Source organism: Epinephelus lanceolatus, chromosome 18 (assembly GCF_041903045.1).
Source record: "Epinephelus lanceolatus isolate andai-2023 chromosome 18, ASM4190304v1, whole genome shotgun sequence".
In the NCBI taxonomy this organism is placed as follows: Eukaryota; Metazoa; Chordata; class Actinopteri; order Perciformes; family Serranidae; genus Epinephelus; species Epinephelus lanceolatus.
The window spans coordinates 35,893,810-35,911,773 of record NC_135751.1 but is presented as its reverse complement, the minus strand read 5'-3'; the positions used below and the strand labels follow the sequence as shown (position 1 = coordinate 35,911,773).

General features: G+C 38.0%; 2 protein-coding genes across 5 annotated transcripts in view; both read right to left on the bottom strand.

The window, feature by feature from the left end:
* Nucleotides 1-15,410, bottom strand: part of LOC117268493 (interferon-induced very large GTPase 1-like) — a 32,341-nt gene extending 16,931 nt beyond the window's left edge. For 2 of the 3 annotated variants that reach the window (XM_078161254.1, XM_078161257.1), the window contains exon 1: nt 15,389-15,410. The gene's annotated coding sequence lies outside the window, so the exon portion shown is untranslated. The remainder of the gene's footprint in view (nt 1-15,388) is intronic. The other variant, XM_078161250.1, reaches the window with a different exon arrangement.
* LOC117268710 (interferon-induced very large GTPase 1-like) lies at nt 1,601-15,431 on the bottom strand. 2 transcript variants are annotated; one of them, XM_078161245.1, is made up of 14 exons: nt 15,303-15,431; nt 14,079-14,113; nt 13,546-13,654; nt 12,705-13,301; nt 11,846-11,880; nt 11,631-11,739; nt 11,365-11,496; nt 11,079-11,119; nt 10,638-10,746; nt 10,374-10,505; nt 10,092-10,132; nt 9,695-9,806; nt 7,907-7,944; nt 1,601-7,797 (listed from the first exon to the last, which is right to left on the bottom strand). In XM_078161245.1, exons 1-14 carry the CDS (start codon nt 15,385-15,387, stop codon nt 2,962-2,964), a joined length of 6,411 nt encoding a protein of 2,136 aa, XP_078017371.1. In that variant the 5' UTR covers nt 15,388-15,431; the 3' UTR covers nt 1,601-2,961. The 2 variants fall into 2 exon arrangements, with proteins under 2 accessions (XP_078017371.1, XP_078017372.1); XM_078161246.1 differs by lacking the exon at nt 12,705-13,301.
* Between the last annotated feature and the right edge of the window lie 2,533 nt (nt 15,432-17,964).

Genomic DNA, 17,964 nt, shown 5'->3' with positions numbered 1-17,964 from the left:
TCCTTCATCAAATTAATTTAGAAAAAAGCCTACAAATAGTATTCAAAATAGATAAACATACAAGAATAAAAACAAAATACAATGATGGATAAAATAATTTTCAGATAAGGTGGATAACAGAACAGCTAAATGGCCAGCTGCTCCCTCCGGTTCGTGGTGTTCAACATGCGGTGGGGGCCATACAGGTGGAGCCGAATCGAGGTCTGAATCCAGCTTCGAACACTGCGCTGGGAAACCTTTGGGGCCCTGCCTGTGCTTGGCTTCCCTCATCCAATTACGAAAAGCTGACCAATCTGCCTGGAACTTGATCTTACCTCCAAACTTCCCTTCTAATCCCCTCCTTTCTAAGTCTGTTAACCTCACCTCTAAAGCCTCAAGCTTTTTAACACTCAGGCTGCCTGTTCTCGGGAAACAGCACTCATTGACCTACAGATCTAACTGAGCCACGCTCTCCTTCCCATAATTAATCTCCATAAACTTCACGTTTGGAGCACCATAATCAGGCTCAATTTTCCCCTTTGAGGTTTTGCTCTGTCCAAATCCCATTGTAATCAAACTCTCAGTTTTTCTTAGCAGTATTAGAAGTAAATCAAATTTGTGGAGGCAAAAATCAATATCAAAAAATGCACAAACTTATCACTTTTAAAGGAATTTTTTTTTTTTACCTTCACCCGAAAACGTGCACGACATGCAAAAAGGAAATAAAGAAAAAACGAGCTTCACTCACTCTGTCTGTTCCACTTTGATAGCAAGTGTCTCTACTTCTCCTCTAACCCAGACAGCTTCTCACCACCTTTTCTTCCGCCTTTAACAGCTGAAATAATCAGGTGTCGTGTACTTGGATTGATATGTGGCAGGTCTAAGGTCATGTCCACACGGAGACAAATTAGGTGTATCTGCAAAGGTTTTTTATTGTATAGACCTTTCGTAAACATGAAACCAGCATTTTAGGAGCCCAAATACGCCAACTTTTGAAACCGGGTCCCAGAGTAGAAAAAATCTGAGGACGCCACCTTCGCGTCTCTGTATTTACAACACAGTACACCTCTTTTCTGAAACAATGACGCCATAACCCCACCTCTCCCTTAACCCGCATGTGCTAGTCAACATCCTCCTGCAGTTTTGTAGTTTGGTAATCAAGTGTGACCCTAAGTAGCAACTCTACCTCATCGTCAGTCCATACAAAGTGGGCTCCTCTGGCATTTGTATTTTCTTCTTCTTTGTATTTGTTTACATCGCACGAGTTTTATGCGCACGCTCCGTTTCTTATTCTGTGTTTCTGGTGTACTTTGTGGCAGCGTTGTAGCACCATTTACAGGCCTTGCATATATACTACAGCGTTTTCAGTGGCTTCATGTATACATACACATATCTTGAGACGATTCCGTGTTTATGGAAAAATTTTAAAAATCAAAATTGGTTCCATCTTCGTGTGTGTATGGCCTTAGACATATTAAAAAACTGTCAAAAAAAATCTGATCTTCTTATAAAGCAAATTATTAATTAGCTTTTTGAAAAGACCAGGTTTAACAGACCAGATATTACCAAAAGAGGCTTGAACTCAAATATTTGCGTGAATGGTCTAAAAAAAACATTCCAATTTTGTTTTCACAAAGGCTGTTATTTCTGTTTGTAATTATGGATATCAATATATCGATGACAGGAGCTATTAAGCAAACAACAAAAGTAAATATAAAAAATAAACAAAAATAACAACAAAAAAAGAAAGAAAAATCAAAAGTGTAGAATTGTATACTCCGAATACTTGAAAAAGTACAAAGCATCATTTATCAGATTCTTTAAAAAACAAACACACATATGACTTTAAGGAAAAGTATAAAATTAAAAATATATGAAGAGGAAAATATTTGTGTAAAAATTATTTTCAGATGGGCAACAGATAGATAAATGTAAACAAAATAATGTAAAAAGTTTTTTTTTTTTGCACAATATGTCAACAAACTGTTTCCCTTTTTTCCGTTTCAACAAGTCTTAAATACAAGTTTCATGCCTTTTTCCATAATCAACAGCACTTCATTAGTTCAAGCAGAATATCCATCTTATGACTCATCCTACATATCAGTTGTTACAGTTCTCACAATTCTTTTAGATCCCTCAAAAAATGTTTAAAAAAGTACAATCACAGAGATTTTTATTTACAATTTTTATCAAAACTAAAAAACCTTGTCACCTGCTATGATGCCTTTTAATGAGATTGGAATTATAAATGTCTCAGCTCAACAGCCTACACCTTTGTTTGCTCTTTAAACATTGAACAACTGTCAGAAGAAAATTTCATGCATCTTGTAATGATAGAAACATACACATCAATGAATGAACAGCACATTTACACCCTGATCATTTTTTTTCTTTTTTAGAAACATACAATTAGATCAGTTTGTCATGACTGTTTGATGAGATTTTCATGTAAAAGTAAAAAAAATAGTAAAAACAAAAGTCAAATCATAACTTACATTTCTGTTTTTAAGGTAATGACATTATATCCACAATATGACAACTAAAAAACTCTTTCATTTATTTGAGTATTATATTTTATACATAATATTTCCTTAAAATAAGTACATACATGTTAAATGCATCTTAATCATCATGAAAAATAATAAGAAAAAACATTTTTGATGAAAAAAAAAAAACCTATGACTAATTCTGATCTGTCTCATACTTTTTACAATCATCATTTAATTGTAATTTAACATATATTGTGTTCTCATTTGCTTCAAGATAGGCATCCTTTCAACTGTTATACACCAAAAGCATTAAGATACATATTGATCAGATTATGAACATGTGCTGTTTCAGTCATTTTGGAAAAGACTCCATTGTCATTATTGCTATTGTTGCACTCCTTTAATCAAATTAAAAGTTCATATTTCTGTTGAACAGTTAAAGACACTGTGGCCTTCTGTTACTCTGAGTAGAGTTTGGTTGTTTCTGGCTCAGTCACAGATTATACATTTCATCCAGACTTTCAATAGCTTCTTCTTTACTGTGGTCTTGCCACTCAGGAGGAATTTCTCCTCTGCCCTGGAATTTTAAGTTATAGTGGTCTTCCAGTTGCTGTTGAAATCGAAAAACAAACCACTTCCAGTATGTCATCTTAGACCCATCAGGAGTAATTTGCCATGTTGCATACTTCTCCCCAGCCTTTTGATACTGTTTATAGAGGAAAATGTCATTTGAATCAGGATGGGGGTAGAAACGTTGATTACTTGCAACTAATGTTGTGCAGAAGTTAATGACCAGTTCCACTGTGTCTCGAGTATGCCATCCTTTAATCCCAGAGGGCCGATGAAAAGGCACACTATGTTTGTCAGGACTGTGATTTTCTAGTGTGTTGGTACAAACAGCTGCACAGAATGGACACTTCACCCAGCAACAGTTACACAGCTGATCGATGAGGATTTGATCAGGCTTCATCCTGAATTCCTCCATCTTATCCAGTGAGAGGCTGCTCACATCCTTCATGAGTGATACAAGGCCTTTCTCTATCTCTTCTTTAAGGAAGTCAAAATTGTTAATGTCACTGAAGTTTTGACAACAAATGGTGTCGAATGTCAGCTCATCTTTTAGCAAATTGGAAAATTCCTTTACCCACATGTCTGAGTCTCCTCTCTGAGTTTTGACTTTATCTGTTGCAGTAAATAAAGCTTGACTCACAATCTTATTGATGTCTGCAACATTTTTCTTGAGTATATTTTGTGCTTTGTCTTTGTTGTCTGTGAGGATGTATTTCTGTACTTGCTCTTTTATAAACGTCTCTGCTTGGTTCCTTGGGTGGCGGATGTAGGTGATAAAACCACCAAAGTCCTCTTTCTCAGCCAGTGACTTCAGCAAGTGTTTCTCCAAGTTCAACCTGTTCCCACTGAATGCTGGGAAACTGCACTTCATCTCTCCAGCAAGATCAATAGCAGTCTTGTTACAGACGGCCTCAACAGTGGAACTCTTCAGTTTTTCACAGATCAGTTCTCCAAACACAACAGCAGATGAGCTTCCTCTGCAGAAGCTTCTGAAAATGTTGTAATATTGCATTTTCTTGCTTTCTACATAAGTGAGTGCATCGTTGTTACTTTTGAATTCCTTGTGGGACTCTGAAAGCCATCTCTCTGCTTTGTCAAACACATACAGTAAAAGATCAACTGTAAACTCCTTCTTCAGTGTATATTTCCTGTTTGATTCAAATTCTGCCACTTTTTCCTTGACACTGTTGGCCACTTCGTGCAAGTAAGTTGATCTGTATCCTCTTAAGGCGACAGGTTTGCTCTTGATTACATCAAGGGACTGTTGTTCAATGTTGTCAATGAAGGATCTGATCAGTTCCTGTTCTTCAAAGTCAAAATACCCTTTCAGGTAATATTCTGATTTTGTAATTTTCTCTTTAAAAAATTTAACTACACGATTTCCTTTTCTACTTGTGTCACTTTTCCTCTCATTTTCATGAAATTGTTGGCCTGTGTTACACAGATCTTGGTCCTTGCTGAGAGCTACATAATGAATGTAATCACCAACCTCTGATATTTGTTTGTACCTGAAACTGTTTTCACATTTAGCTATAAGAGGCCTTTCAAACCCAAGCTCATTGAGTATAGTTTCCACATTGTCGTTATAGTTGATGTCCTCAATAGGTCTTGTGCCTGCAGTTAGTTCACTAACCCAACCACTCCAAACAGAGTTGAACTGTTTTTTAAGTTCCTCTTCATCTTTTGCCTTGTCCTTTAACTGATGAGCAAGTTCTTTGCTCTTTTGTAGCAGCTTGTTTTCAAACTCTGTCTTCTTATCATTGAGCTTTTTACAAGCATTTTTCTGCTCAATCACTTCATCCAGTTTTCTTTTGACTCCTCTCACTTGGTCGTCATGAAACTCCTTGATTTTGCTTTCAAATCGTCCTCGCCACTGAACCAATATTTCTTTGTCTCTGTCATCATCAAAGTATGTTGTCATTGCTTTTTTGATTTTTTCATAGGTTATCTTCATTTCCTCATGTAGATAACTGGGCTCAACCTTGTCAAGTTTTCCATTTTCAATTCTGGTGTAAAGCCCATTCTCAATAGTCAACATGTTGCTCCTCAGGGCCCAGGTCCAGTTCCCATACTGAACCTCAAGTTTTCTGTACACTGCGATTTCAAGTGTGTTTTTGAAACTAAAAACAAACTGTTCATTCATTAGAGCATTCCACAGGTCCTGAGTTTTGCTTTTGAACTGTGAGAAAGTAATTCCAGCTGACTGTGAAGCTTTGGAGAGGATGAACTTCATCAGCTCTTGGACGCTCTCACTATAACCTGTATTTGGAGGAGCCATAGGTGGACTTCCCTCCCATAGTTGGGCAAAGTATTTCACGTCTTTCTGTACATCAAATGCAATGATGTCACTGAAGCACTCAACATAACAAACCTCCTCTTTGGCTGCTAGTTGGGCCATCTTGTCCAGTTTTTCTTGCAGCTGTCTTTTTCCATGCAAGTTTCTCTCTGCAGCTGTAATATCTGTAACATTCTGGTGAACAAACACACAACTTGGAGAAAGTTGAACTTTCTTCATCCTCATGAAAGCCTGAACAACAATCTGCAGAACATCTTGCATCTCAGCTGGATTCTCTCCAAAAATGTTGATCAGTGTCATGTTTCCCAGACCAACAACAAACGTTGCCAGTTCATTGTCGTGGTGAAGACTGGTGTTACCCTCTAAATCAAGAGCACGCAGTCCTTCAGTGTCCACCACTAGAATGTATTCAAACTCAAAGTCTTTCTTGATCTCATCTGAAACTTTGACCAGCTGCATGAAGGCACCCTTGGTGCACCTGCCAGCACTCACTGCAAACTGTAACCCAAACATGGCATTCAGCATTGTTGATTTTCCACTGCTTTGTACACCCAGCACTGACAAAACAAAAACTCTCTTGTCGCCCAGTTTCTTGATGACCTCATCTAAAAGACTAGAGATCCACATTAAAGGCACATGACCTGCATCACCATCCATCAGCTCCATTGGGTGTCCTGATATCATCAGCTCTGCAGCCAGCTCAGGGTATTTAGACCAGTCAGTTTGTCCCCTCGTTGTTTGTTTCTGCAGAGATGCATGGGCTTCATAGATCTGTCCCATTTCTCTTAGGATGTGCTCCAAGCCAAAAGTGGCAGACTGTAGTTTTGTTGATATTTGTTCAAGCTCAGTTTGCTTTCTTTTTAACTGATCAGATCTGTCATGCTTCTTTTTCAAAGCCAAGACCTCAGACCACTTTTCATCATAGCTTTGTAGAATTAAACAGAGATCATCTGTGGAGAGGGCATCAATCAAGATCTGAGTCCATGTCAGGAAATACTCTCTTTCTGTTGATGGCGACGATGAGAGGGTTTCAATGAACAACTTCATCGGTTTACTACAGGAAGCAGTGCATTGATCTTGTCGTATTTGCATCAGTTCCTGTTGCTTTTTACCCTTCTCCTTCTCAATGTGTCCTTTGAGGTGATACAGTTCTTTGTTTATTCTGCACCACTTGTGCCACAGTTGGCCTTGACAAGGGAGAAATGTATCTTTGATCTTTGACACATCCAACCCCTGAAGCAAGTTCACAATTTTCATTGCAGCAGATTTTCCTTTTTGGCAAACTTCATCATCTTCATCCACTCTGATTCCAGAGACTTCAGCCATGGTTTCTAGCTGGAAAGATGCATGTGGTCCAGACAAAATTCTTCCAATGATTTTTTTCAGTTCTTCAGACACATCTGACTGACTTCTGTCTTGAAGACCCATTTTGTATTTTCCCTCAACCAACTCAACTGCACCACCATCTTTATCAGCAATGATAATAATGAGAGCCTTTGGAGACTTGCAAAGGGCTGAGATAACTGTGGTACTTTTGTCACCTTTTCCCAAAGTTGGTACAAGAACCACATTGATTGAAGATTTCTCAGTCAGTATGTCACACTGTTTTTCATTTGTCAGAGCATCACCATGAAGATTACAGAACGCAATGCAGTCAGTGAAGGTATCATTGGGTTTTCCAGCAGGGCAGTACCAGGCAATCTCTGCCACACCATCCATCAGATGGCGAGACTTGGTGCTACCTGGGCAGTTTCTGTGGAAGAAGGTGCTGTGACGGTCGTTGATCAAAGTGTTAATCAGCTGTGACTTAGACAGAGATAGTGAACCCAGGCGGAGAAATGACACCATGGGTGTCTCAGCTTTGCAGATGGGCATACTCTTCATGGTGACAATGTTTGAATTATATTTGATTTCATTTACCTTCCATGTTTTTCTTATTTGTCTGAACGTCCAGAGAGGACATTCAATATCCATTGTGACTGGGTCAGGAACAAGCAAAGGTAAGGCATACTGACATTGTGATAGCTTTGTAATCATGTTCTGCTTCAAAAAGCTGTCTGAGCAGTGATATACTGACATTTGAACATCCATTGGATGCACGTCAGTCTGTTTTGATTGATCAAAGTCTACGCTGGTGCTAAAAAGAGCTTTTAAAATGTTGTCATCTGTAACACTGTCCAACTTTAGAATTGGCTTTGAATGGGTCTCCTCATCACTATCCTGTCTTACAGGAATATATCTGGCTCTGTAGTCTAACATCATCAACCTCTGAAGAAAAGTTTGAGCAAGTTCTTTCTCAGATGTTTCATGGTCCTGTTTTACAGGTGAACGTACTTTAAGAAAATCTGCTGGTGACAATTTCTGTTGATGTTTATCTTGAAGGTGAAGTCTGCCAAGCAGTGTTTCAGTTTCTCTTTGATGTTGTTTCTTCTTGTTGATCTCTTCAAAGCTATTCGCTGACTGCTGTAAATAAGTAAATAAATATGTCCTGTATTTAGAAAATTGTAATGCCATATGAGATATAAATTAGATTTTCCTGAACATCTAATGAATTAAATATGGACTTTTTTACCTTATTCTTGTTTCCACTCATATCCGTATCTAAAGTACCTGCAGAAGAATAATGAACATATTACATGAAGGTCAGAGCAATATACTTTGATAACGATACACACACGCACACATACAGTACAGGCCAAAAGTTTGGACACACCTTCTCATTCAATGCGTTTTCTTTATTTTCATGTCTATTTACATTGTAGATTCTCACTGAAGGCATCAAAACTATGAATGAACACATGTGGAGTTATGTACTTAACAAAAAAAGGTGAAATAACTGAAAACATGTTTTATATTCTAGTTTCTTCAAAATAGCCACCCTTTGCTCTGATTACTGCTTTGCACACTCTTGGCATTCTCTCCATGAGCTTCAAGAGGTAGTCACCTGAAATTATTTCCACTTCACAGGTGTGCCTTATCAGGGTTAATTAGTGGAATTTCTTGCTTTATCAATGGGGTTGGGACCATCAGTTGTGTTGTGCAGAAGTCAAGTTAATACACAGCTGACAGCCCTATTGGACAACTGTTAAAATTCATATTATGGCAAGAACCAATCAGCTAACTAAAGAAAAACGAGTGGCCATCATTACTTTAAGAAATGAAGGTCAGTCAGTCCGGAACACCCCCACACCATCACACCTCCTCCTCCTCCATGCTTCACAGTGGGAACCAGGCATGTGGAATCCATCCGTTCACCTTTTCTGTGTCTCACAAAGACACGGCGGTTGGAACCAAAGATCTCAAATTTGGACTCATCAGACCAAAGCACAGATTTCCACTGGTCAAATGTCCATTCCTTGTGTTTCTTGGCCCAAACAAATCTCTTCTGCTTGTTGCCTCTCCTTAGCAGTGGTTTCCTATCAGCTTTTTGACCATGAAGGCCTGATTCACGCAGTCTCCTCTTAACAGTTGTTCTAGAGATGGGTCTGCTGCTAGAACTCTGTGTGGCATTCATCTGGTCTCTGATCTGAGCTGCTGTTAACTTGCGATTTCTGAGGCTGGTGACTCGGATGAACTTATCCTCAGTAGCAGAGGTGACTCTTGGTCTTCCTTTCCTGGGTCGGTCCTCATGTGTGCCAGTTACGTTGTAGCGCTTGATGGTTTTTGCGACTCCACTTGGGGACACATTTAAAGTTTTTGCAATTTTCCGGACTGACTGACCTTCATTTCTTAAAGTAATGATGGCCACTCGTTTTTCTTTAGTTAGCTGATTGGTTCTTGCCATAATATGAATTTTAACAGTTGTCCAACAGGGCTGTCAGCTGTGTATTAACTTGACTTCTGCACAACACAACTGATGGTCCCAACCCCATTGATAAAGCAAGAAATTCCACTAATTAACCCTGATAAGGCACACCTGTGAAGTGGAAACCATTTCAGGTGACTACCTCTTGAAGCTCATGGAGAGAATGCCAAGAGCGTGCAAAGCAGTAATCAGAGCAAAGGGTGGCTATTTTGAAGAAACTAGAATATAAAACATGTTTTCAGTTATTTCACCTTTTTTTGTTAAGTACATAACTCCACATGTGTTCATTCATAGTTTTGATGCCTTCAGTGAGAATCTACAATGTAAATAGTCATGAAAATAAAGAAAACGCATTGAATGAGAAGGTGTGTCCAAACTTTTGGCCTGTACTGTACACACACACACACATATATATATATATATATATATATATATATATATATATATACACACACACACACACACACATATATATATATCTGTACTGAATATTAAAACTTAATGAGCTCAATTTCTGACCTTTGCATGTCATTATAGAATTCATGAAAATGTTACCTTTCTCAGTGGTTGCCGATCGTACAGGCTTGATTTCACATTCTCCTACTGATGCATGGTCATTATTTTTTGAGTGCTTATCATCATCATCAGGTTCATTCCCTGGATCACACTAAGAAAATAAGTTATTTTTCTTTCCATCAGTTGACCAAAACAAAACATTGAGATTAAGAACAAGCATAGCTAAATTCAAGCAGGTTTATATTTTAGTGAGTAGAAAGTAAACTTTTCTGCAAGCATTTCAACTCATCTATGTGTCCAAACAGGAGGTTCATGGATTCAAACTCTTATCGAAACGTAAAAGGTCTCCAGCTAAAAACTTAACCCGGAAAAGGTTAACACTAAAAAAAGAGACTGGTATATGGCAATTACTACTGAGGACTGAAAAACATCTCACCTTTACCTCTGATTTAGCTGCACTCTCCTCCCGCTCGTCTACTGCAGGGTAATGTGACAACAAGCAGATTGCATGATCAAGTATAAAAGAAATTGTTTTGGTCATTTGACCATTCCAGGTGAATAAGATGTACTTGCAAAGGTTGTTTGAATATTTTAAAAGTGCATAGTTTGACATGAAGTATCGCCTCTACACCAAATATACATAATATGTTTCATCTGAATTAGAATTAACCAGATTTTCCAAAAATACAACAATAAATGAAAATGAAGTAGTTCTTACACTTTTTGGTCCCTTCTGCAACAGTCTGAGATGATGGACTTGTGTCCTTCACTGCATCACTCTCCTCCATAGACCGCTCAGTCATGTTACTGCTGCTTTCATTGTTGACCTCTTTACCTTCATCAGTCTCTCCTGTTGAAGGGTCAGAGCCAACAAGTACTACAGATTAGTCAGTTCCCAACTGTATACACACTATAAAAACTAAAATATCATTTTACTATTTAAATCTGTTACTATACAATAAAAGTTTTCATTCAAATGCACCTTTTTTGTCGGTTGCAGATGGTATTACACAAGTGATTTCAGATTCTCCTCCCACTCTTGTGCTGTCATCGTCCTTGTCTGAGTGTTTAGCACCACTTACTGAATCACACTAAAAGAAATTGGTGATTTTAGAGAACCTTTAGCTTATCTGGTTATGACCTCAAGATGAAAGATGTGAAGATCAACAAAAGACAGTGGTATCAGAGTACACCAAAACCAAAAAATAAAAGCAAGGCTAGGGAACATGCATAACTTTGTATTTTAGTGAGGAGATAGTGAACTCTTCTGCAAAACTGTTTTTAAATCATCCATGTGTCCAACCAGGAGGAACGTCTGAACTAAAAAGGTCTTCAGCTAAAACTGGATCCGGAATATAGATAGCATAAAAAACAGAAATACTGGTGTAAGGCAATTTCTATTGAGGACCAAAAGAAATCTCACCTTTACCTCTGATTTAGCTGCCTTCTCTTCCCTCTCGTATACTGCAGAGTAATGTGACAACAAGCAGATTGCATGATCAAACATAAAAGAAACTGTTTTGGTCATTTGACCACTCTAGGTGAGTAAGATTTATTTGCAAAAGTTATTTCTGTTTTTCAAAAAATGCATTGTTTAGAATGACTGTATCTCCTCAACGCTAAATATGCATAACGTGTTTTAACTGATTTTGAATTATCCACACGTTGCAAAAAATACAAGAATCAAAAGAAAACTGGGTGATTCTTACCTTCTCTAGTCACTGTTGAAACAGTCTGAGATGATGGACTTGTGTCCTCCACTGCATCACTCTCCTCCAGAGAATGCTCAGTCATGTTACTGCTGCTTTCATTGTTGACCTCTTTAACTTCATCAGTCTCTCCTGTTGAAGGGTCAAAGCCAACAAATATTACACATTAGTTAGTTCCAGGCTTTATATACACCATTACAATTGAAATATCATTTCACTGTTTACATCTCTATTACTTTACAATTAAAGTTTTCTTTAAAATGCACCTTTCTTGTCAGTTGTAGATGGTATTACAGAAGTGATCTCAGATTCTCCTCCCACTGTTGTGCTGTCATCATCCTTGTCCAAGTGTTTAGCACCACTCACTGGATCACACTAAGAAAGCAGGTGATTTTAGAAAACCTTTAGCTTATCTGGTCATAACCATTGAGATGAATAATGTGAAGATAAATAACACATAGTGGTACCCCCCAGATCTCACCTTTATCTCTGTGTTAGCTGCAGTCTCCTCCTCATCTGTAGCAGCATAATGTGACAAGCAGATTGCACATTCAAACATAAAGGAAAGAGTTTTGGTGAGTTTACCATTCCAGATAACTGTTCCAGACAAAAGTTCATTTTCACTCTTCTCCGTGGACTGCTCACTCATGTTACTGCTGCTTTCATTGTTTATTTCTCTAACTTCATCAGATTGAAATACTCAAGTAGAGTACAAGTACCTCAAAATTTTACTCAAGAACAGTACTTGAGCAAATAAACTTTCCACCGCTTATTGGCTGATTGTAAGGTTTTAAGGATACATTTTGACTAAGTTAAAGGCTACAGCTACAGCTTTGACTTATCAGTTATTTAGACCTGCAATAATTGATTTATTTGGCCACTTGGGGGCAGTGGAAACAAGTTGTGAATACAATACTGACTTCTATAGCTATATTTTGGTCTCTGCCAGCTCCAGGGGCAAATATTTGGCTCTACAACTACTAAATGCTCCATGAAGTGTACCAGCTAGTCACTAAATATGTCTGTCTGCTGTTTGGTGATGAATAGGTGGTATACAGTGGGTTCTTAGAACTCTTTTGCTGAACAACCAGGGAAACCAGAACAAAACTAAATTTACAGACCAGACAGCTAAACTATGACCTGAAACTCACCATAAAGCTCTGTAAATAATTCCTCTAAACATAATCAATCTTTGTAGGTTCACCACTAAGAGAAACCCCTGTTTACACTGCAAAATTGTTTTTATGTTGACGTTACATTGTTATTGCAAAATATTGATTCTAAGTGCTTCAACTTTTGTCCACTTTATGAAGCACTGAACGCCAACATTAAAATCTCACCTATTTGATTTTGCTGAAACACGGAGGTGTTGATCCTTCCTTTTGTTTGGGATTTGTGGTCCATGGGTTCGTTCTGCTCTTTATCTTCATCACACAGACCACTGTAGCAGTGGTACTTATTTTCAGAGACCATGATGTCTATTTTTTCCAGCAGAGCTATTATCTCATTTTCATCCATCATACTTCTTGTACATGTGTGGTATCTTTTTTCAACAAAACTGCTGTTGGCTTTCAGGTCTTTCAATGCACGTTCGCATTTTTCGTCTGACTTGTGAGTCACAACTGTGATTAAATAAGCAAGTGATCGTTTCCCGAAAGCCTTTTCTAAGCATAGCACTCCTGAACTGTAATGGCTTGTATGCAGACCATTTGGTAACAGTAAGAGAAAGGCGTGAATTCCCTGATTTAATGGGAATTTGTCAATGTTTTGTTGGCCAAGCATGTTAATGACAGAAATGTGCCGACCACACAGATCATACAGTTTGGTTGAAAACTCTTCCACATTTGTTTGCTCGTCATGGTCAAGTAAGATGTTTTTTGATCCAATCTCAATGGTATTTGTATCACCAATTAACACCAGTGTGAGTTCAGGTATCACTGAAACAAAGATAAACAGAGAATAACATCATTATACAACAATGCAGTTATCACTGAACCAGCATTGTCAAAGTTTTACAGTGTTGACAGAGATGCGATGAGGAATCAAGGTTATAAACTAATTTTTACATTCACACGATTAGTTGGATTTTAACAATTTGTCATTGTGTTCTGAACTTACCTGAAATAAAATCTACAACATTAATGAATGAACAGCACAATCAATGCCTGTTTAAAATATTACCTTTCTCATCGGTTGCAAATTGAACAGACTCGATTTCAGACTGTCTTCCTGTGCTTTCATCATTCTTCTCTGAGTGTTGAGCTTCACCAGGTTCATTCACTGGATCACACTGAGAAAATATGTGATTTTATTCAACAATTACTTCTCCAAGTTAGAATCACTGAGATTATGATGTTTTCTTTTTAACTGGGAACCCAAAATCAAGAAAACAGAATCAAGATAAATATGAAAGTCTAATATGAATAAAATACAGTGTTACAATAGTACTATAACATATAAATTAAGAGTGAATCAAAACAATATACACTAGCAAATGCAAGTCAGATTGTGTTAAAGTGAAAAGGGAAAAAACACTCTAAAAGGGTTCTCAGCTTAGTCATTTAATATCAAACCTGGAGGGTCATGAATGTGAATGTGCGTTTTACCATAGATTTCCAACTGTATAAAGAAATTCACAACTTAATGCCAAAACTGTGATACAACTTCAGAAAACAGGGTAATGTTAAAAAAAATAAATGCAGCTGTAAATGTACCTGGGCTTTGGCTGCACCCTCATCCGTCTCATAGACTGCAGGGGCATGAAAGAAAAAGCAGAATGCATGGAATTAGCATAAAAATTTGCGTTTGGTTTTGGACCTATAATTATTGTTGCAGAGTACAGTAACTACTTACATCTAATAGTGTTACATAATTAGATTACAGAATAAAGGTAATTGTAATCAGTTGCAGTTACTGAGAAAAAAATAATTACAGTTTCTATCAAAATGTTGGTGACTACAAAGGGGTTATATCTTTATATATTATTAGTAGAAAGCTAATATGTAGAAAATATTAATTCTGTTGCTTTTCATCTTTTTGCTGTGCGGGAATGCCTTCTTTTGGCCTATGTCTGGGCAACACCGGTCAGCAAAGATGTCGGGACAAATTTCAGACTTGTACTAACTTTAAAACATTTCTTAGAAAAGTAATCAAAAAGTTAGCAAATGTTATAAGTTACATTACTTTAATGAAGCAATTAAAATAGCTACATTACTTATTACATTTTAAACAGGGTAACGAGAAATTTGACACCTAATACATTTCAAAAGTATCCATCCCAACACTGCCTATAGTGCTATTTATCAATCTAGATTGTTTCGGTGTGAGTTACTGAGTGTTGGTGATATTGGCTGTCGAGGTGTCTACTCTCTCTCCAATACAATGGAACAAGATGGCACTCAGCTTGAGTGAAAAAAAAAGAAAAACAGCAATGTATTTTCCAGAAATCACGACCCAGGTAGTCAAGATAAGTCATAGACGTTCTTGTGAGCATTTTCATGTGGGAACTATTTTCTTTGGCCCAAACTCCACCCGCCAACAATATCACTGCACAGATGGATGTGAAAGATGCTCGCGTTGATGACAGTGCGAGATGTTAACATTAATGGCAGCTGAGCTGTTACATTAGCTAGCTCAGTGGAGCTGAGTGAGCTAGCAGTAGATGCACGCTTCCCTCCGCACAGTGATTCAGTTTGCAGACCAGGTCCTGGCTGCTGGAAAGAGACATTGCTGTTGAGTTTGCCATCGAGTTCCATTATGTTGGAGAGAAGCTGATACAGCTGATATCTCTGCAACTCACACCACAATTATTTTGATTTATAGCACTACGGGTAAGAACAGGGGGGACCTGTCCCTTTAAAAATTCTTAAGTGTTTGAACCTCAACTGACATATAAATTTAATGTTACAATATAATCAGTTCTTGTGTAAATATATTACCTTTCTCATTGGCTGCAGATGGTACAGACTTGGTTTCAAGCTCTCCTCCTCCAGCTGTTGTGTTATCATCGTTGTCTTCCTCCATCTTATCTGCTCTTCATCTTCTCAGGGTCAAGCTGTATGACAAAGCTATTCGCACAAATACAGCAATGAATGATCACTGCAAAAACACATTACCTCTCAAGCTGATAAAGCAAATTATTTGATAAGATAAACAAAAGCACTACATCTTACACATGAAACAATTTAGGGAACATCCTCATGATTTTACCGCTGGTGAAATGTTGGTTAGGGTTAGGTGCTAGAGAATGCACTAGGTCAATGAGGGTCCTCATAAGCATGCAAAGAAAACTCTGTGAGTGAGTGATATAGTGTGTGTGTTATAGTGTGTGTGTGTGTGTGTGGCCCAATTCCAATTCCTATTTTAACCCTCAATCTTAATTCTCAAGCTCAACCCTCAATCTCACTAGCCCTCAAAACCAAGTGTTAAGGGCTATCTTGTGACTTTAAAATGGGACACCCCTCAAAGGCAAATACGTCTTAAGACTGTGGGGGGCCAAAACTCTGTCCAGTCTGTCAGTTCAGAGAAGAAGAAATATACATCATCAGTAGTCGTCAATAAAAAGATGCGACAATTTTTTTCCTCCAACACTTTATTTCAATTCTTGTACAAAACAAGCAGTGACAGACATGAAGAGAAAAAAATATGCCAGGGTTAAGAGAAAAGAAAGAGAAATAAAATAAACAAATAAATAAATAAAAAAGTTCAGCAGCTCAAACCATTAAATTGTTTACATAAACTACATACTACTTTATAGCTTTGGAGTTTGTGGAGTGCTGAATTTTACAAAATGTACTCTTATGAATATAGAATTTCGCTATAGATAATAAATAGATTAATGAACACATCTTTGTACAGTAGTGAAAATAGAACATAAATGTTACAATGAATATACTCGACAAAATCTTTCCAAAAAGTGACAGTATAGGGGCAGCAAAACAAATGTGCAGTTACCAAACAATAATCTTCTACAATGCCGTCTGCAGCTGTGCTGATTTCATATTGAAACAGAATGCTTGATCACTAGGGGAACAGTTGCCGTTGTGACCGAGATTTATGTTATGAATATGAACAGTTCACAAGTTACAAATTACTCACTCCCATAGTTTTTTTGGAGCCTGCTTGCTTTTTGTAAACTTGTCTTCATTGGTGGCCCTGAAATGAATCAGGGCTTGTGTTTTGTCTTGTGGCCCTGAAATAGAACAGAGATAACAACATTACTTTCTTTTATTATTTTTTTTTTGGGCTACCTGTCAGACATTCGTTAAGTTATTAGTTTAGTTTCATGCAGTATTGCAAGTATTATCACAATGAATACTGTAGTCAACATCCAGCAGAACTGGTGAGGCTGTTTACACGGTCACACAAGTGTTATCTGGTGACTTTCATCCACGTTAACGTTTCACTCTTTGGGTTATAAGTTGATATTCAGCCAAATAACCTGTACCACAACAACCGACATAACTTATTCAGCGCAAAGTCACCAGATAATACGATCACTAACGTTAACCTGCAGCTGTAACGTTACCAGCTGCAGACTCTACGACTACAGGAGATGACACCGTCCGGTCATCTTACAAAAATGTCAATGCAAACATTTCACGTATATTAGAACAACTTAACAACTACATTATCACTGAAAAATGACTTTTTGTAACTGAATGACAGCATACTCGGTTATCAGAGAACCGGGGTTATGTGCAGGGGCAAGCGCCCGCGCCGGCTTCGTTAGCTAGCCAAAAATATATGTGTGTTATGCTACAGCTAGGTCTATAGTCCATAAAATGACGTTAAACTAAGATAATGCAATGGTTATCATAATTTTAAAACAACTGTTAACGAGGAAAATACTCACATTGATAACTCCGCTTCCTTACGCTTGTCGCCGCCATCTTGCATTGACTGAATCGTCTGTACTCGGCCGGGCTCGGCTGGGCTCGGCGGATGATGTGCAAAGGATTCTGGGATAGCACTCACTACCAAGAAGTGAGGGATTTATTCCTGACCCTCAACTCAACACTCTGAGAATCGGGCCAGCAGTAGCACTTCTCGGGAGCGCGGATTTTTGAGGGTTAAGATAGGAATTGGGATTGGGCCTGTGTGTGGTGAAAAAAATGGTGTAAAATTAAAACTCACCCCTTGTCCTGCATCGCCTTAGCTCTGCCTGGTCTGAGTACATACGGCTGTCTTGTCAGAAATCCTTTTTGTCCCCACCCTACATAGAGAGATCAGAAGCCTGGAGCTTTTTAGGTCTGCCCCTCACAAACCCCTCCCACCTGCTCTTAACAAATCTGATGTGATGTGATAGGTTTAAGGAGCTGAGAAGCTCTGCAGGCACATTACTTGTAAATCAGTGATGACAAAAGGGAAAGTTAAAGGAAGACAGCTAAATCAGTAATAAGAGAGCTAAAAGTGAAAGGAAGAGAGCTCTTTTTCCCAGAAATCTCATGATTTAGAGGAAAATAATGATGAGGCTAAAAGGTCATGATACTCAAACACTGCCAAGTACATACTGCTGTCAACACTGAACATTTGTTACTTGCAAAGCAACAGCAGCTACAAGAGTTTATGTTTATTTACAAAGCATTAAGTATCTACAAG